This window comes from Monodon monoceros, unplaced genomic scaffold (genome assembly GCF_005190385.1).
Source record: "Monodon monoceros isolate NGI ecotype Baffin Bay Population unplaced genomic scaffold, NGI_Narwhal_1 Super_Scaffold_7, whole genome shotgun sequence".
Lineage (NCBI taxonomy): Eukaryota > Metazoa > Chordata > Mammalia > Artiodactyla > Monodontidae > Monodon > Monodon monoceros.
Genome location: NW_021703784.1, coordinates 59710391 through 59732150, shown reverse-complemented (window position 1 = coordinate 59732150; position 21760 = coordinate 59710391). Strand labels below are relative to the sequence as shown.

The 21760-nt window shown below is 38.4% G+C and overlaps 3 protein-coding genes across 6 annotated transcripts in view; 1 reads left to right on the top strand and 2 right to left on the bottom strand.

Moving 5' to 3' along the window:
- The window catches only part of ZNF215 (zinc finger protein 215), a 193123-nt gene that overhangs the window by 52999 nt on the left and 118364 nt on the right, over positions 1-21760 (bottom strand). For all 4 annotated transcript variants that reach the window (XM_029207134.1, XM_029207133.1, XM_029207138.1 and 1 more), the window contains one exon: positions 10044-10142. Coding sequence is in view for 1 of the 4 variants with exons in the window: in XM_029207136.1 (XP_029062969.1) it covers positions 10044-10083 (40 nt within the window). In the remaining 3 variants the exon portion in view is untranslated. The remainder of the gene's footprint in view (positions 1-10043; positions 10143-21760) is intronic.
- On the top strand, positions 12690-15784 carry LOC114887568 (olfactory receptor 2D2). The gene is given in 3 exon segments (XM_029209373.1): positions 12690-12759; positions 14839-15084; positions 15087-15784. Coding segments are annotated over 3 exon segments (1014 nt in total).
- LOC114887567 (olfactory receptor 10A4) lies at positions 18169-19328 on the bottom strand. The gene is given in 2 exon segments (XM_029209372.1): positions 18169-18531; positions 18534-19328. Coding segments are annotated over 2 exon segments (1158 nt in total).

Here is a 21760-nt window from a genome sequence, read left to right as displayed (position 1 = left end):
TTCTGATATGAGGATATTAGAGTTCCTGTGGATTTTACTAAATTGCTATACACATATTATTAGGAAATGACCATGTATACTGTTAGGACTACCACCTTGCATAAAACTCCACCACTAATTGTTCAAAATGCCACATATTTAATTATATGCTTGAAAAACATGAAACAGTTTCTGGGCATCAATTTAATTTGACCTCTTAAAAAACAACAAAATTTTCTTGGGTTTAAAAACAAAGCTTTGGCATATCAACACTAAGGACCATTCTGTTTGGATTAAAGAATAAAATATTAAAAGTAAAACAATACAAAAAAGGAAAAATAGGTTAAAGTTGTTGTGATATATGGATAGGATCAGACTTGAAAATCACAAAAGCCTTCTAAGAAACCATGAAGGAAAACATGTAGAGTTTACAACATAAACTGAAAGATTTCTGTGAGATAATAATATCATGAACAAAATTAAAAGATAAACTACAAACTGAGGAAAATATTTTAGGGAGACATCAGACAAAAGTTAAAATACTTTATTAGATTATGATTCCATATAAAACACTATGAAAATTGTTGAGTCCAAGAAATAATGGGCCAAGGACATGAAAAGACTATTTACAAAGAAGAAATGCAAATAGCTACTAAATATAAGAAAAATATTCAATATTATTATGACTAAATACAACTACAACAATGAGAGATACAGTTTTTACCCGGGAAATTAGCTAAGATTTTTTAACATCTTTATTGGGGTATAATTGCTTTACAATGGTGTGTTAGTTTCTGCTTTATAACAAAGTGAATCAGTTATACACATACGTATGTTCCCATATGTCTTCCCTCTTGCGTCTCCCTCCCTCCCACTCTCCCTATCCCACCCCTCCAGGCTGTCACAAAGCACCGAGCTAATATCCCTGTGCCATGCGGCTGCTTCCCACTAGCTATCTACCTTACTACGTTTGTTAGTGTGTATATGTCCATGACTCTCTCTCGCCCTGTCAAAGCTCACCCTTCCCCCTCCCCATATCCTCAAGTCCGTTCTCCAGTAGGCCTGCGTCTTTATTCCTGTCTTACCTTAGCTAAGATTTTAATAGCAACATCACAACAAAAAATAATAACTAGTATTTTATTGAGCATTTAATACATGTCAGGCATTACTATAAGGGTTTTATATTATTATATTGTCCTGATAACATTATGAGGTAGACACTATTTATCTTATTTTGCAGATAAGAAAACTGAGGCAAAGAGAGGTTAAATCACGCAATTAATAAATGGCAGAATTAATTAGCTGTATAATGTATAATGAAGGTGCAGAGAAAAAGACATTTTTGTACAATGCAAGTGAGTAGGAAAGTTAGTACAACATTTCTGAGAAACAATTTTGTCAAATATATTAAATGACTCAAATATTCATATGCTTTGACCCAGTTCTCAACAGTATGGGTAAGGGAGAAATTCCTTTTTTTTTTTTACTAGTCCTTTCTCCCCATGAGGAGTAAAAATATGATTTATAACATTTGAGGATGTTGATTGGTCCGTGATTACTACTGGGTAGGATTACTGTGCTTTAAAAGGTCATGCACATTTCTACTTCTCTTCTTCCTGGGACTGGACTGTTAAATTGAACAAGGTCCCCCTTAAGAACTTTACTTGCTCTGTTCTCTCGTTTTTGAATAGTTCCTAGGTGTACTCAACATCACTTTGTTCTTGTGTATCATGTTGCCAGCCAGAAGGTAATATGATGATACAATATGGATTTAAGCCATAAGGGAGCCTTAAATGACTGTAGACTAGACCACATAGCCCAATCCGTGCTTATCAGAGCTCTGAACTTCAGTGACATTAGGGACTAGCTTGGTTAATAAAAAGTAGTGTCTTATTTTTCATTACTTCACATTTCTTTTGTATAATTCTAAGGAGAGGAATGACTAAGAATAGAGTAGTATTAGGAGTTCCTGAATCCCCGAGGCCTAATATCATCTACTACTCGCAAACATTATCCCAATTTCTAAATCCAATTCTAGGAGCCCATTCTAAATAAATACTCTAAATTGAAGAAAATACGTTTATCACATCATAGTCATGAAATAATGGTTAAAAACAGACATTCAGACCAATGAAACATAATAGAGAGCCCAGAAATAAACCCACACATATATGGTCAACAAGGTGCCAAGAATACATTATGGGGAAAGGATAGCTTCTTCAATAAATGGTGTCAGGAAAACTGGATATCCACATACAAAAGAATGAAATTGGACCCTTATCTCACACCATATACAAAAATTAACTCAAAATAAATTAAAACAACTCCTAGAAGAAAATATAGGGAAAAAGCTTCTGGACATTAGTCTTGGTAATGATTCTTTGGATATGACAGTGAAAGCACAAGCAACATAAGCAAAAATAGACAAGTGAAACTACATCAAACTAAAAAGTCTCTGCATTCCAAAGGAAACAATTAACAAAATGAAAAGGTAACCTGTGGAATGGGAGAAAATATTTGCAAACCATATATCAGATAAAAGGTTAATATTTGAGTCACTCCCTCTTGCAAGAGCACTGGAATCACAACTAACAGCTGGGCAACCACTGACAGGAAGATACTGGAACTCACCAAGTAAGATACCCCACATCCAAAGACAAAGGAGAAGCTGCAATGAGATGGTAGGAGGGGTGTAATCACAAGATCAAGTCCTATAACTGCTGGGTGGGTGACTCACAAACTGGAGAACAACTGTACCACAGAAGTCCACCCACTGAAGTGAGGGTTCTGAGCCCCACACCAGGCTTCCCAACCTGGGGGTCTGGCAATGGGAGGAGGAATTTCCAGAGAATCAGACTTTGAAGGCTTGTGGGATTTGATTGCAGGACTTCGACAGGACTGGGGGAAACAGAGACTCCACTCTTGGAGGGCACACACAAAGTAGTGTGTGCATCAAGACCCAGGGAGAAGGAGCAGTTACCCCATAGGAGACTGAGCCAGACCTGCCTGCTGGTGTTGGAGGGTCTCCTGCAGATAGATGCAGGGGGTGGCTGTTTCTCACTGTGGGGATGAGAACAGTGGCAGCGGAAGTTCTGGGAAGTGCTCCTTGGCATGAGCCCTCCTGGAGTCTGCCATTAGCCCCACCAAAGAGCCTGTAGCCTCCAGTGCTGGGTTGCCTCAGGCCAAACAACGAACAGGGAGGGAACTCAGCCCCACCCATCAGCAGACAAGTGGATTAAAGTTTTACTGAGCTCTGCCCACCAGAGCAACACCCAGCTCTACCCACCACCAGTCCCTCCCATCAGGAAGCTTGCACAGGCCTCTTAGATAGCCTCATCCACCAGAAGGAAGACAGCAGAAGCAGGAAGAACTACCATCCCACAGGCTATGGAACGAAAACCACATTCACAGAAAGATAGACAGAATGAAAAGGCAGAGGACTATGTGCCAGATGAAGGAACAAGATAAAACCCCAGAAAAACAATTAAATGAAGTGGAGATAGGGAACCTTCCAGGAAAAGAATTCAGAATAATGATAGTGAGGATGATCCAGGACCTTGGAAAAAGAATGGAGGCAAAGATCGAGAAGATGCAAGAAATGTTTAACAAAGACCTAGAAGAATTAAAGAACAAACAAACAGAAATGAACAATACAATAACTGAAATGAAAAATACACTAGAAGGAATCAATAACAGAAAAACTGAAGCAGAAGAACGGATAAGTGACCTGGAAGACAGAATGATGGAATTCACTGCCGCAGAACAGAATAAAGAAAAAAGAATGAAAAGAAATGAAGACAGCCTAAGAGACCTCTGGGACAACATTTAACGCAACAACGTTCGCATTATAGGGGTCCCAGAAGGAGGAGAGAGAGAGAAAGGACTCAAGAAAATATTTGAAGAGATTATAGTCGAAAACTTCCCTAACATGGGAAATTAAATAGCCACCCAAGTCCAGGAAGAGCAGAGAGTCCCAGGCAGGACAAACCCAAGGAGAAACACATTGAGACACATAGTAATCAAACTGACAAAAATTAAAGACAAAGAAAAATTAGTAAACGCAAAGGAAAAATGAAAAATAACATACAAGGGAATTCCCATAGGGTTAACAGCCAATTTCTCAGCAGAAACTCTACAAGCCAGAAGGGAGTGGCATGATATATTTAAAGTGATGAAAGGGAAGAACCTACAACCAAGATTACTCTAGCCAGCAAGGATCTCATTCAGATTCGACAGAGAAATCAAAAGCTTTACAGACAAACAAAAGCTAAGAGAATTCAGCACCACCAAACCAGCCCTACAAAAAATGTTAAAGGAACTTGTCTAAGTGGGAAATACAAGAGAAGAAAAGGAGCTACAAAAAAGCCCCAAAACAATTAAGAAAATGGTAATAGGAACATACATATGGAAAATTACCTTAAATGTGAGTGGATTAAATGCTCCAACCAAAAGACACAGGCTCACTGAATGGATACAAAAACAAGACCCATATATATGCTGTCTACAAGAGACCCACTTCAGACCTAGGGACACATACAGACTGAAAGTGAGGGGATGGAAAAAGGTTCCATGCAAATGGAAATCAAAATAAAGCTGGAGTAGCAGTACTCATATCAGATAAAATAGAATTTAAAATAAAGAATGTTACAAGAGACAAGGAAGGACACTGCATAATGATCAAGGGATCAATCCAAGAACATATACAATTATAAATATATGCACCCAACATAGGAGCACCTCAATACATAAGGCAACTGCTAACAGCTATAAAAGAGGAAATCGACAGTAACACAATAATAGTCGGGGACTTTAACACCTCACTTACACCAATGGACAGATCATCCAGACAGAAAATTACTAAGGAAACACAAGCTTTAAATGACACAATAGACCAGATAGATTTAATTGATATTCATAGGACATTCCATCCAAAAACATCAGATTACACTTTCTTCTCAAGTGTACATGGAACATTCTCCAAGATAGATCACATCTTGAGTCACAAATCAAGCCTTGGTAAATTTAAGAAAATTGAAATCATATCAAGCATCTTTTCTGACCACAACACTATGAGATTAGAAATCAATTACAGGGGGAAAAAACGTAAAAAACACAAAACACATGGAGGCTAAACAATACGTTACTAAATAACTGAGAGATCCCTGAAGGAATCAAAGAGGAAATCAATAAATACCTACAGACAAATGACAATGAAAACAAGATGATCCAAAACCTATGGGATGCAGCAAAAGCAGTTCTAAGAGGGAATTTTATAGGAAGAAAATCCTACCTCAAGAAACAAGAAAAATCTCAAATAAACAATCTAACCTTACACCTAACGGAAGTAGAGAAAAAAGAACAAACAAAACCCAAAGTTAGCAGAAGGAAAGAAATCAAAAAGATCAGAGCAGAAATAAATGAAATAGAAACAAAGAAAACAATAGCAAAGATCAGTAAAACCAAAAGCTGGTCCTTTGAGAAGATAAACAAAATTGATAAACCTTTAGCCAGACTCATCAAGAAAAAGAGTGAGAGGACTCAAATCAATAAAATTAGAAATGAAAAAGGAGAAGTTACAACGGATACCACAGAAATACAAAGCATCATAAAAGACTATCACAAGCAACCCTGTGCCAATAAAATGGACAACCTGGAAGAAATGGACAAATTCTTAGAAAGATATAACATTCAAAGGCTGAACCAGGAAGAAACAGAACGTATGAACAGAACAATCACAAGCACTGAGATTGAAACTATGATTAAAAATCTCCCAACAAACAATAGTCCAAAACCAGATGGCTTCATAGGTGAATTCTGTCAAACATTTAGAGAACAGCTAACGCCAATCCTTCTCAAACTCTTCCAAAAACTTGCAGAGGAAGGAACACTCCCAAACTCATTCTCTGAGGCCACCATCACCCTGATACCAAAACCAGACAAATATACTACAGAAAAAGAAAATTACAGACCAATATCACTGATGAATATAGATGCAAAAATCCTCAACAAAATACTAGCAAAATACTAGAATCCAATAACACATTAAAAGTATCATACACCATGATCAAGTGAGATTTATTCCAGGGATGCAAGGATCCTTCAATATACACAAATCAATCAATGTGATACCCCATATTAACAAATTGAAGAATAAAAACCATATGATCATCTCAATAGATGCAGAAAAAGCTTTTGACAAATTCAACACCATTCATGATAAAAACTTTCCAGGAAGTGGGCATAGAGGGAACCGACCTCGACATAATAAAGGCCATATATGACAAACCCACAGCAAACATCATTTTCAATGGTGAAAAACAGAAAGCATTTCCGGTAAGATCAGGAAGAAGACAAGGATGTCCACTGTCACCACTATTATTCAACATAGTTTTGCAAGTCCTAGCCACAGCAACAAGAGAAGAAAAAGAAATAAAAGGAATACAAGTTGGAGAAGAAGATGTAAAACTGTCATTGGTTGCACATGACATGATACTATACATAGAGAATCCTAAAGATGCCACCAGAAAACTACTAGAGCTAATCAATGAACTCAGTAAAGCTGCAGGATACAAAATTAATCACAGAAATCTCTTGCATTCCTATACACCAACAACGAAAGATCAGAAAGAGAAATTAAAGAAACAATCCCATTCACCATTGCAAGAAAAAGAATAAAATACCTAGGAATAAACCTACCTAAGCAGGTAAAAGACCTGTACTCAGAAAACTATAAGACACTCATGAAAGAAATCAAAGACGACACAAACAGATGGAGAGATATACCATGTTCTTGGATTGGAAGAATCAATATTGTGAAAATGATTATACTACACAAAGCAATCTACAGATTCAATGCAATTCCTATCAAATTACCAATGGCAGTTTTTAGAGAAGTAGAACAAAAAATCTTAAAATTTGTGTGGAGACACAAAAGACCCTGAATAGCCACAGCAATTTTGAAGGAAAAAAAGGTAGATGGAGGAATCAGACTCCCTGACTTCAGACTATACTACAAAGCTACATTAATCAAGACAATATGGTACTGGCACAAAAACAGAAATATAGATCAATGGAATAGGATAGAAAGTCCAGAGATAAACCCATGCACCTATGGTCAACTAATCTATGACAAAGGAGGCAAGGATACACAATGGAGAAAAGACAGTCTCTTCAATAAGTGGTGCTGCGAAAACTGGACAGCTACATGTAAAAGAACGAAATTAGAACACTCCCTAACACCACACAGAAAAACAAACTCAAAATGGATTAAAGACCTAAATGTAAGACTGGACACTATAAAACTCTTAGAGGAGAACATAGAAAGAACACTCTATGACATAAATCACAGCAAGATCTTTTTTGTCCTAGATCATTATGTCCTAGAGTAATGGAAAGAAAAAGAAAAAGAAACAAATGGGACCTAATGAAACTTAAAAGCTTTTGCATAGCAAAGGAAACTATAAACAAGATGAGAAAACATCCTTCAGAATGGGAGAAAATATTTGGAAACGAATCAACTGACAAAGGATTAATCTCCAAAATATATAAACAGCTCATGCAGCTCAGTATTAAAAAAACAAACAACCCAATCCAAAAATGGGCAGAAGACCTAAATAGACATTTCTCCAAAGAAGACATACAGATGGCCAAGAAGCACATGAAAAGCTGCTCAACATCCCTAATTATTAGAGAAATGCAAATCAAAACTACAATGAGGTATCACCTCACACCGGTCCAAATGGGCATCATCAGAAAAGCTACAAACAACAAATGCTGGAGAGGGTGTGGAGAAAAGGGAACCCTCTTGCACTGTTGGTGGAAAGTAAATTGATACAGCCACTATGGAGAACAGTATGGAGATTCCCTAAAAAACTAAAAATAGAACCACCATATGCCCTAGCAATCCCACTACTGGGCATATAACCAGAGAAAACCATAATTCAAAAAGACACATGCACCCCAATGTTCATTGCAGCACTATTTACAATAGCTATGTCATGGAAGCAACCTAAATGCCCATCAACAGACGAATGGATAAAGAAGTTGTGGTACATGTATACAATGGAATATTACTCAGCCATAAAAAGGAATGAAATTGGGTCATTTGTAGAGATGTGGATGGACCTAGAGACTGTTATACAGAGTGAAGTAAGTCAGAAAGAGAAAAACAAATATCGTATATTAACGCATTTATGTGGAATCTAGAAAAATGGTACAGATGAACTGGTTTGCAAGGCAGAAATAGAGACACAGATGTAGAGAACAAACATATGGACACCAAGTGGCAGGGGGAAAGTGGCAGGGGGTGGGGGTGGTGGTGGGATGAATTGGGAGATTGGGATTGACATGTATACACCAATATGTATAAAATAGGTAACTAATAAGAACCTACTGTATCAAAAAATAAAATAACATTCAAATATAAAAAAAGATAAAGAAAAATTACAAAATGTAAATGGTATTTACAAACTGTAAACGGTACTGTACCATTTACAGTAAATGGTATACCCTGCCATTTTGCATGTCCTTACATTGCATTTCCACATATTTATATACATATATGCTGTATCTTGAAGATAAAGCTTGGATCCTACTAAAAAAGAAAAATAGAACTATATATATGTATAACAGAGTCACTTTGCTGTACAGAAGAAATTAACACAACACTGTAAATCAACTATACTTTAATAAAATTTTTTAAAAAGGTTAATATTTGAAATATATAAGGAACTCATACAAGTCAATGTCGAAAAAGCAAATAACACAATTAAAGTATGGAGAAAGGAACTGAATAGAAATTTCTCCAAGAAGACATACAAATGTCCGACAGGTACATGAATAAGTGCTCACCATCACTAATCATGACTGAAATGTAAATCAAAACCACAGTAATTACCTCATCCCTGTTAGGATGGCTATTATTAAAAAAACACCCAGAAGATAACAAGTGTTGGTAACAATGTGGAGAAAAGGGAACACGTGTACACTGTTGGTGGGAATGTAAATTGGTGCAGCCACTATGGAAAACAGTATGGAGGTTCCTCAAAACACTAAAAATAGAACTACCCTATGATCCAGCCATTCCACTCCTGGGTATATATCTGAAGAAAATGAAAACACTAATTTGAAAAGATAAATGTTCATAGCAGGATTATTTATGGTATATGGAAGCAACCTAAGTATCCATCAACAGTTGAATAGATAAAGAAGATGTAGTATATACACACAAAGGAATATTACTCAGCCATAAAAAGTAATAAAATTCTGCCATTTGCAACAACATGGATGGACCTAGAAGTTATTATGCTTAGTGAAATGTCAGACAGAGAAAGACAAATACTGTATGTTTTCACTTATATGTGGAATCTAAGAAATAAAACTAATAAATGAATATAACAAAACAGAAATAGACTCACAGATATAGAGAACAAACTAGTGGTTACTGAAGGGGAGAGGGAAAGAGGGAGGGGCAAGACAGAGGTAGGAGATTAAGAGGAACCAACTACTCTGCGTGAAGTAAATAAGCTACAAGGATATATTTAACAGCACAGAGAATATAGCCAACATTTTATAGAAATTTAATTGGAGTATAATCTATAAAAACATTGAATCACTATGTTGTACACCTGAAACTAATATAATATTGTAAATCAACTATACTTCAATACAAAATGGATAAAGAAAATGTTGGATATACATACAATGGAACATTATTTACCCTTAAAAAAGAAGGAAATCCTGCTATTTGTGACAACATGGATGAACTTAGAAGACCTTATGCTAAGTTAAATAAGCCAGACACAGAAGTACAAATACTACGTAATATCACTTATATGAGGAATCTAAAATAGTCAAACTCATAGAAGCAAAGAGTGGTATGTATGGTAGTTGCCAGGGGCCGTGGAGGGAGGAAATGGGAAGGTATTAGTCAAATGATACTAAGTTTCAGTTATGCAAGGTGCGTAGGTCCTAGAGATGTACTGTACACCATAGTTCCTACAGTTATTCAAAGAACAATTTCCTCTCCCACAATTGTTTCTGAAATTCCACAGGGAATAACTTACCTGTTCTCAGCACTGTCAGCTTCAAAGTAAAGTCTGTCATTTTCTTTTTTCCCTTCTCTTGTTGCCTAGGTGTTATCTGAGCACCGTTTCTTCTGTACCCTACAAATAATGGTTATCAATATCAATAATAATAATAGTGACAATAATCTTCCTTTGGTACTTACCAAAAGTGGTTTTGCTAGTGCCTTAGGGACCAATGCTAATACATATATTCAAAATGTAAAGAAAAGACTGAACAAAAAATGTCCAAAATGTTGAGAGTGGTTTACTCTGGGTATGGAATTATAGGTGGCTTATTTTTCTTCTTTTCTAATGTTTTAGTGCTTTAAAGTTGTTCTTTAAAAGGCCATATATAAATTTACAATGTAGGAAAAATATAAAAGTAGGAAAATCTCAACAGTATGCTTTAAACTGAAGTCACTTTATTGCTTCTACTTTTAGCCTTGATAAAGTAAGTAGTATAGGACTAGCCATCTTGCTAGGAGCAAATATAAAACAAGAGACTTCCCTGGTGGTCCAGTGGTTAAGACTTCGCCTTCCCACGCAGGGGTTGTGGGTTCGATCCCTGGGCAGGGAGCTAAGATCCCACATGCCTCGTGGCCAAAATACAAAAACATAAAAAAAAAAAAAAAGAAGCAATATTGTAACAAATTCAATAAGACTTTTAAAATGGTCCACATCAAAAAAAATCTTAAAAAAACAAACAAAAAAACCCCCAATATAAAACAAAGTATAGAACAGTCACTTTCAGACATTGAACAACAGCCAGCTCAGAATGTAATCCTGTATAAGAAGATTAGCAAAGGTGAAAATAGATTGAAACCACCCACTCTATATTGGAGAGTGGGGCAAACAGATATGAACTATGTAGGCATGTATATTTACAAAATCTCTCTGGAAGGTAATCTGAAAATATTACAAAATTCCAAAATAAGCTTTTTTTATTTTTTTCTGAACAACGCTAATTTTAGGACTTTATATTTTGGAAAGCATTATAGATATGCAAAATTTTTGTTTCAAAGGATATTCACATATAGAAATGTCTCCAGACAAAAAGTCTAACAATAGGTGATATGTTAAATAAATTTTAGATTTCCTACTTAACATAATCTATACAGTACAGAGAAACAGGTAAAAGTGAAGATGACTGAGTCACACAGACATGGGTTGGATCCTTTTCCCCTCATTTCTTAGATCTGTATCCTTGGACAATTTATTTAGCTCTTGCTTGTATGTGACAGTTTCCTAATGTAGAATGAACATAACGTCACAACTTCACTGTACAAATATAAAGATTTAATTAAGAACTTAATGGAAAATAGTTTGCTCAATGTCTGGCAGCTACATTAAAAAAATGCCTGCTATGGTTATGATGGTGATGCTACAACAACCATAAGCCATTAAAAGGTAAGTAGATCGATATTTTCCACAGAAAGATGTCTGACACACAATTGAGTTTAAAAAGTGGGTTACAAAAGAACATGTATGGGTGTGTGTGTGTGTGTATGTCTCTCTCTCTCTCAGTGATTCCTTTAAATAACATCCTTATCACATTGATAAACTTTTAACACACAATAAAACTAAGAATCCAGGGCTTCCCTAGTGGCACAGTGGTTGAGAGTCCGCCTGCCGATGTAGGGGACGCGGGTTCGTGCCCCGGTCCGGGAAGATCCCACATGCCACGGAGCGGCTGGGCCCGTGAGCCATAGCCGCTGAGCCTGTGCATCCGGAGCCTGTGCTCCACAACGGGAGAGGTCACAACAGTGAGAGGCCCGCGTACCGCAGAAAAAAACACAAAACAAAACAACAACAAGAAAAAACAACTAAGAATCCAGGTAGAACTGTAAAGTATAGGTAAAGAATGGTTATCTCTCTATCTGTCAAAGGTAGGATTTGTATATTTAATGTACATGTGTGTGTATATGTGGGTTGGGGAAGAATGCGGTTTAATCTCCAGGCAGGAAAGGAGATACATGAGTGAAAAAGGAGCCAAATAAGATGAACTGTATTATCATTTGTATTCCAAGGAAGGTCAGGGATAATTATTCTTTCACACTCTAAATTTTCATATAACTTTGTCAACTTGACTAATTAATTCTCTTTAATACAGAGAGAAAGTGAGGAAGAAAAATGGGTAGGAAAAATAAAATAATGGGAACAAAAGTTAGAAGCAAGCAGGGAGGGGAAGCTGAACATAGAGAACAGGAATCCAGAGATGTGGAGAAAAGCAGCGGGAGGAAGGGACTACAGGAAGAGATCTATAAGTCTGGCTGTTTTCCCAAACTAAAAGTACAGGCAATGAAACTTTTATACCTCTGAGGCCCTAATAACATTGTAACCAGTATGGCTTTTCCAGATATCTTCTCTTAATGACTTTGTCTCACGTGCACACAAGTGCATACATGGGAATTATTCCTTGTCATACACATACAACAGTGCTACATATACCTACTCAATCAGCTTCACAAGCAATATCTCACACAAACACGCAGACATCTACACATCATGGATATACTCACATGAGTATTTTATATTCTTATGTACTCACTGTCATGGCCACCAAATCTGTACCATAACAAAAGGAGTCACAGAGGAGGTACTGAGCCAATTGGATACTGACAAGGCTGGGTCATATGGGAAGCCACCATGCCTGACTTGTACGGGAAGAAGATTGGAAAACGGGGTATACAAGTGATGGCACTAGCAGTGGAGGCTAGTATCCTCCTCCGGACTAGAAGGACAGCACTGAATGTAGCTGGACCCACCCTTCTCCATCTGCTGTAACTCATCAAGGGGATTGGAGGCAGCAGTGACAGCATTCCTGGAACAGTTCACCATACAGTCTGGGTTCCTTCACATCCCCTAGACCCAAAGCATGTTCACAGGCAAGAAGCTCTTGAAGGCATTCCTCAAAGCAAGATTCCTAGTATCCTTCCAGCTCTCTGCCTGTTCAAGGGGAGATGGTGGAACAAATGCAAGCTGGGGAAAACAGTGAAGACCAAAGAGCTGACAGCAGAGGGTAGGGGAGAATCAGGCAGAGCTGCTTTTCAATAGCAAGAGGAAAATAACGTGATCTCTCTGGAAACAGCCTCATCAATGAAGGAGAAAGTCTGGAAGAGGATTTGGGGGCTGGGATTCTGGAGGAGAAGAGTGGAAATAGAATTGTCTCTGGGAGTCTAGAAGGAAAAAAATTAATAGACAAGAGCGTGAATGACAAAGTTCATCTTTCCCAACACGATGCTCACCTCTCAACCCTCAATCAGTGTTGCAAAATCCTATAGATGGAGGTCCATCACAAACTTTCTCACTCTCACCAGAGGGCAGAGATAAAGCTGAGGAGTCACTGGTGAAGGAACTGAGGATCAAGTGCCAGATGGAGTGATTTCTATAGCCTGCATATCTACTCTAAAGGACATCACCAGTTGTGGATAGGCTTCTAAGCAGTGTCTCCCAAGGTCTACACTAGAGTCATTCTGTGAGTTCGACTCCATCCCAAGCCTTTCTTCCCTAATTAATTCAAAGTACAAACTCCAATTCTCTTAGGTCCCAGTTCTGAACAGAGGATTTTCCTTCCAGGGAACATTTAAAGGTGAGGTCCTGAGACTCATGTTAACAGGGCATTCCCTGGAGCTTCAAGATCCCTCAACTTTATTATCTTTCCATCCTCTGAGACACCTTAGGGCACTTTGTGTTGTATTTGAAATCACAGACTAAAGCCTTCAAATCATAATCACCTCTCTTAAACTTTATACCACTGTCATTCAAATGATGTCAGCAGATATAGTCTCAGAGGTTCATAAGTCATCAAAACTTGTGTTTTCATTTATATGATAATTAAATAGAAATGAAAATGAACAGATATTGTATTATGCAGATGCCAACTTTCTTATTGAGTTATGCAACTTGGCTGAAGGACTTGCATTTCGTTTCAATTTATGGTTGTTTTAGTGCCATGTGATCACCTTAAGTGGTGGAGTTTAATTTGGTTAGTGCTGTCCTAATATCAACATGACAACAGGGTGTGCTGTTATATTAAAGTTGTATACTTTTTACTGAACATAAAGTCAAAGCTTTTCTTTTGTGGAGATAATTTACCGTCAAAAGACAGTTTTGTAGAATGAAACTTTAGTTTTGTTTCACTGATGGTTAAGATTTATATTCAGGAGCTCCAGTTGAAGCTGGGGACAGGATTGTCAAAAAGATTATGGCACACCATCCAGAGTTATCCCTTGGTTTCCTAGCTCTTTCAAAATAGGTTATTTTGTCCAAGAAAAACCATCAGTTCGGCAAGGTACTTTGGCTCTTTTTCTTATATCTTAGTGACTGGTTTTTGGTTTTTTTTTTTCAGGGAAGAGACAACAGGAAGAGTTGTACAACCAAAGGACTAAAAAAGAAAAATCTACACCATCATGAGATGGGGGAGGTGTCGCAAGAACAAAATACGACTCAAATGTTTTTGTCAATAATAAAGAGAAATTAAATTGCATAACTTTAAAGGTGAATTCAATCTATAGTTGTATTAGTAGAAGTGTGATATTCAAATAAAGAAGATGAGTCTTTTGATCTACTATATCCTTGCCAGATGACACTAGAAATGAATATACCATCTTATAAAGTATTGTTTTGCAACACTGAAAACATTCCAACTAAACAGCACAATCATTGTCTAACAACCTTGTAAAGGGGATTCTTGAAATGGTTGGTAGTGTTTGCGGAAAATTCCTAAGCCCTCCAATTCTGAATTACATAATTTTACACGCTATATATAGTGTGTAGTGACTTCATACTGAAAAAGAGAGACAAACTAATCAGACACAGGGGACAGAATTCCTCCTTCTGGGACTCTCTGATGACCAACACACCCAGCAGCTGCTTTTCGTCTTATTCCCGGGTGTCTACCTGGTCACTGTGCTTGGAAATTTACTTCTCATGTTCCTCGTTCAGATTGACTCCCAGCTTCACACACCCATGTATTTTTTTCTCTGCAATTTATCTCTGACTGACCTCTGTTTCTCTGCCAACATCATTCCTCAGGCCCTAGAGCCCTGCTATCCAGAAAGAAAGTGATTTCATTCACACGTTGTGCAGCTCAGCTTCTGCTCTTCCTCATTTTTGGGTGTACACAGTGTGCCCATTTGGCGGTGATGTCCTATGATCGGTATGTGGCTATCTGCAACACTTTGCATTACCCTAGCATCATGACTTGGAGGGTGTGTGTCCAGCTGGCTGTAGGATCATGGACCAGTGGCATTCTGGTGTCTGAGGTGGGCAGCACCTTCACACAAAGGCTACCCTATCGAGGCAGCAATAATATTGCTCATTTCTTTTGTGAGGCCCCTGCACTGTTGATCCTGGCATCCACAGACACCCGCACTTCAGAGATAGCCATTTTCTTCATGGGGATTGTGATTCTCCTCATACCTGTTTCTCTAATTCTGGTATCCTATGGCCACATCATAGTGACTGTGGTCAGGATGAAGTCAGCTGCGGGGAGGCTCAAGGCATTCTCTACTTGTGGCTCCCACCTCATGGGGGCCATCTTTTTTTATGGATCAGCAATTGTCACCTATATGACACCAAAGGCTTCCAAAGAACAGGAAAAGCTGGTTTCTGTGTTCTATGCAGTGGTGACCCCCATGCTTAATCCCCTCATCTACAGCCTGAGGAACAAGGATGTGAAGGGAACTCTGTGAAAAGTAGCCACAAGGAATTTCCCTTGCAGACTTGGAATTTTCCACTGACAGTGAGACCTTCCTGGCTGCCTACTTGTAAGAATCGCTGAGTTGGTCCCTCAGCAAGACTGGAATATGGTACAGTTCTTATCCTTGAGACTTGTCCATGGACTCACTCTCCATCCTTTATCCAGCACTACCTTTGTAGAAGAAGAAGGACAATAATTCATGGAGCATTAGGAAGAAGAGTCTGCTTCCTTCTGGTCAGTCTTTTAGTACCAGGGGATTAAAAAAAATCCCTTGAGAAACACTCCCATTTTATAAACCTGGGAACCTGTAAAATCTATCTTTTAAAAATAATACTATATACTACTATCTATCTATTCAAGATCCTACTCCAACTCCTTTATCTTTTGGTATTTCTGAATCTCTTTGCATCATCAAATAACCAATAAATTGACAAACAGTACTTAGTCACTTACTATGAGCTAGGTGTTACATGTATGTGTATGTGTACATGCAACTGCATGTGTGTTTGAGGTTGAGGATGAAGAGCATGGATATGATGAAGCAGAATACATGAGCTCTGCTGTCCTTCTTCTCACACTGTTATTAGAGACATGAGCATCCATTGGGGCACCTCTTTATAATGGTAAACACAGGGATTTGGAAACCAACAAGAAATAGTGACATCTAAGGGGTGGAAGAGTGAGAAGCTATTACCAATCCTAGGCCTAAAGGAGCAAAAGGAGGCAACTGGAACTTGGAGAGGGTAGCTGTATATAAAAGACCAGCAGACAGGAGCTGTGGACTCAAGTATATGGAGGTGAGGAAGCCTCATGAGCTTAAATATTTCAAGCTCATTCTCTACCTACCTTCCAATTTCCTGTTACTGTATAAAAAAAAAATCCAGGATAATCTCCCCATCTGAAGAGCCTTAATTTAAACATATCTACAAAGTCCTTTTTACCATGCAAGGTAAAATACTTACAGGTGCTGGGGAGTAGGATGTGGACATCTTTGGGGGGCCGTTAGTCTTCCTACTATACCAAGGTCAAGTAAAATAAATGTAAAAGAGAAAAGCTTGCTAAACATTTTATAATAGTGCCAATCTGCCTAGTTGTGTGATTGCCACCATGCAAATAGAACCGCTGATCTGCCTTTTCATTTGCAAATTCCTATGGGGATTTCAGAATGTGCTGTCCTTCTGGAGCCCTTGCTATGCGAGAGCTGAAGGATACCCTGTGTGGGAGATCGAACTGGTCCTGGTACCTCCCTGGCACACAGAGGGAGAGCCGTTTGTAGAGCTTGAGGAGAGGACATGTCTATGGAGTAAATGCTAGTTTACGCTGTTAACTGTCAATAAGTTCTTATGAATACTTTACACAAAGCTATGGTGCCCGTGTCCCAAGTCTGCTCTTTGCCAAGAATCCAGAACCGGGCTATGTTTCCTGACAAAATCAAAAGAGGGGCTGTTAAATTGGTTGAGGGATGTAAGTTTAAAAAGGACAGTTGATTTCATCCAATCACAATAAAAATCACAAAAAATCTAGAAAACAAGTAATCTTTGGGTTATTCACAGCAGTTTCCCATCATTTATCCACTTATACTTAACTTGGATTCCTTTACACCCATTCTGTCAAGTAACTCTCATATCCAAGGTGTATAATTTGAGATTGAGGTAGTCATCAATGCAAAGTAGTCTTTCTCCAGATGAGGCACAGACCAATTATGGTAGCAGAAAAAGTCCTCCATTGATAGCCCTCTAAACATGTGTACCTTACAAGACAGTGGAGGATTTAAAGTATCTTTTTATTTTCTTTTTCTCATTAGAATATAAATTTCATGAGGCAAGAAATTAGCCTGTTTTATTCACCCATGTGTCTTCAGGGTCTAAATAAGCTCTGACACATGCTGAACGCTGAATAAAAATTTGTTGAAATTTTGAATTTGAAATTTTTGAAAATTTGAAAGTTTGAGTTTAAACTAAAAATTTGTTTAAAAGATGAGCGAAAGAATGAAACAAACGCTACTATTTATTATCATTACTTTATCTCATAAACAAAAAGATCTTTGAGCTACCAGTAGAGTTTTTGGACATATAGAAGAAAGCAAAGCAGAAAATTATAAAATGACACGGATGAAGAAGTTCAAGAAAAGTTAAAACAAATTAAAAAATGGCAAATTGTAGTGAAACTGTCAGCCTTCGATAGGCTGCTAATTTGTGTAAACTAGTAGCATCCTCAGAGACATTGGTACCCCAGTCCCAGAGAATACTGGGCCTATTGAAGTTCATTCATCACTCATGTTCTTTCATTCCCAGTGGAAAGTCCAAAATCCCAGTGGGTATACTGTGGCTCCTGGAAAGAGTAGAGACAAAAGACTTATTTGAGGAACGTGCTTTTCTTTCCTTTGTCCTTGCATTCTACCCGCTCAGTTTCCATCTAAGTCAGTCATAGTTTCTGAGGGTCCCAGGTCCTGTGGATGGCCCACCTCAGTGCAGTCTTTACTTCACTATTTCTTAAGCTGTAGATGATAGGGTTCAACATGGGAGTCACCACCCTGTAGGACAGTGACAGCAGCTTCTTGCTCACAGGAGAGGTACTGGACTGGGGTCTGAAGTATGTGAGGATGGCAGTGCTGTAGAAGAGGGAGACAACCAGGAAGTGGGAGGAACAGGTGGAGAAGACTTTGCACTTCTCCTTGGCTGAGGGCATCCTGAAGATAGTGGAGAGGATGGACCCCAGGATCAACAAGAAAGGGAAGAAGATGAATAGGACAGTGGCTGTCAGAGCCTCCAGTTCAAACAGAGAGGTATATTAGCACAGCCCAGTGCAATGACAGGGAGGTTGTCACAGAAAAAATGGTTCACCTTGTTGGGGCCACAAAAAGGGAAGCTAAAAATCCATGTGGTTTGCACAGTAGCCACTGGAAATCCTGAGAACTAGGAGGCAGTTGCCAGCTGGGCACAGGCCCTGTGACCCATGATGACTGGGTAGTGCAAAGGGTCACAGATGGCCACATAGCGGTCATACGTCATTGTGGTCAGGAGGCAGCACTCAGCAGCTCCAAAGAAGAAGAAGAAGTACATCTGGGTAGCACAGTCAAGGAAGGAGATGGTTGTATTTTGGATGATCAGGGTCCCCAGCACTTTGGACAGAAAAACCAAGTTGAAACCTATCTCCAGGAAAGACAAGTTCCTGAGGAAGAAATACATAGGACTTTGGAGGGCAGAGTCCTCTGTAGTGACCAGGATTATGAGGACATTTCCCATTAGGGTAACCAGGTAAATGATCAGAAAAAGGAGAAACAACAGAGCTTGTAGCTCAGAGGACAGGGCTGAGAAGCCCACATGAACAAACTCATTGACAATTGTCCAGTTTCTCCATGTTATTCTTCTGCCCAGGATTTCATTGGGCATCCACACTCCAGGAAGGTGGAAGTCCCCGTATGTTACTAAGGCCTCTATTACACCCTTAGAAAGGGAAACTCCTGCGGCCTCATTCTTCAACCTCTTGTTATAGCTGTTGAAGGTCAAACAGCTGTACTTTCCAAAATGTAAAAAACAAGTCTGACTAAGGGATTCACATCTTTCTTTGAAGAATACTAACATTTTTTCAGACTGAACTCAGGCACACCGTATATATCTATAATGTCTCAACTTTTCTTTGCTTGACAGAGGATGTTCAAAGTCACAGCTTCACTTTTGTCCTCCTATTCTATCTCTCTTCAGCAGTCAGTGGTGCTAAAAAGAAGCCAGGCCAACCATTTCTGAAGGGAGGGGTCTTAATGCACAGAAAAGTGGTGAGGTGAGCCAGGGCATGTTTTCTGCAAAACGAAAGGGTGGGAAGGAGAAAGTCAAGGAAAGTGAACCAACAACTACCAGTGAACCCTGAGGAGGAGACCTGAATGTGTCCTAATCTGGAGCAGCTCATACTTGGGAAGAGTTCAGCATATTAGAGACATCTTCATTTCTAAACTCAAACAATTGCAGTTTAAGCAAGAAGATGCATAATATAGAGTTGTGGTTTATCTTGATCACTGGGCTAAATATTCTCCATGTGGCTATATGTGGTCAGACAAAGGGAACACAGACTCAAGATACTGTCAGACAATAGAGAGAATCCAGGTGTGTTCTGTATACACCCTTTCATTAGCTTCCACTGGCTGCCTTTTGTCTTGTCTCTCAAGAAATATGAAACAAACTTTACATATAAATAAAGACCAACTCAAACATGCAAGCTTGACTAATACTATTAAATCCTGTGAAAAAGAATCAGAAGGTTTCACCACTGCATCAATAACTAAGTTTCGAAATTGGAACTGTGAAAATTTTTCTGATGACTATAAACTTAAATGGAGGAATAAATCTAAATCACGTAATATGGTGACTGGCTTATAATACATGCTCAATGAATGCTAAACATTACAATTATTACGATATAAAGCTAAATCTACCTTCCAATATCTACTTCTTATCTAACCCATTGCCCAAACTCACTGTAGCCCTTTCTTTTCAATCCTTAAGGGAAAAAAGTAATTTATTCAATAAATATTGATTATCTTTTGTGTGCCGGACACTGCTCTAGATACTGAAGATAATATGTTAGTAAATAAAACAAACAAAAATCTCTGCCTTCGTACAACTCACCTTCTAACAGGGAAGACAGATTTATAACAAATTATGTAAATAGAATATACAGTATGTTAGACGGTGACAAGAATAACAGAGAAGAATAAAGCAGTAGAGAAGACAGGATTTAGGGTGTGGGGAGTGTCACAGAAGGTTTCACTGAGGTGGTTTTTAGGTAAAATCCTGAGCAGGTGCAAGACATGAAGTCAAGGTGGTGAAGGAAAGAGGAAGGTAAAGAGTAAAAATAGTGAGAAAGATTTATTTAAAAATTTTTGCTGATTCCTATTCATTTTAGAAACCTCAAGCTGGCCATCACTTCTTTTATGAAAACTTTTTTGATACCTTATTTATTTTTATAGTAAGAATGAACATTTATTGAGCCCCAAGTAAGTACCAGACAGTACTCTGAGCGTTTTGCAAGTGTTATGCAAACTACCGGAAGATGTAGGGACTATTATTAGCTTCACTTTACAGCCAAGGAATCTGAGGCACAGAGAAGTGGAGCAATTTTCCCAAAGTTAGGCGGCCAACAAATGGCATCAGGATATGCAACCTGGTCAGTCTGACTCCAAGCCATGGATTTGCCTGTCAGGTGGCACTTTCACCCACTCTCTAAGAATGGGAATGAATCTGAGCTCACAGGTGAGACTAAGGTGGAGCGTTTGGCATAGGATGGAAGCAAAGTTGAAAAAAGTAAGACAATTTCTAGGAGGACAGAGCATTTCTAGGTATTAGCACCACTGGAGACCTGAAATACCACTTTTACAGTCCTTATCTTAGAATAATCATGAATACATGTCTTCATCTCATATTCTAGGTGGTATACTCCTTGAGAGCAGAGATTATGTTAATCAACTTTTTATCCCAATGCCTTGCAAGGTAGATGCTCAGTAAATTGTTATTGAATGAAGAAGATACGGAAAATAATCAGGGAAATATCTCTATAGGCAGAGTGTAGGCACAGTGAGCCACATTCATAAGGAATTTAGACACAAAAGACTACATATATCAACAATACAGCCTTAGATTTAAAGAGTGAAGAGTCATAAATTACGCTCATCATCTTCTTCCTTCCCAACCTCCCTGCTTTTATCTACCTCACTTCAGGAAATGATACCACCTAGCTGTGTAACCCACGAACTGGGATCAAAGTCCTTTAATTCATCCCCCAAATTTGATTATTTTTCTTCCTAAACGCTGATTCAGTGTCACCTTCTCCATCCCTGTCACCACGGCTTTCGGTTCTGGTTCTTATTTTCTTTGGCCTGGAATACTGTAGGAACCCGATTCCAACTCATTCTCTTCAAACCATCCTTCACTTGTATGTGATCTGACAGCAACGTGGATAGGGTTATTTACCTGCTCACTGTCTTTCAATCACTCCCTACTGTTCCTGGAATAAGTATAACCCT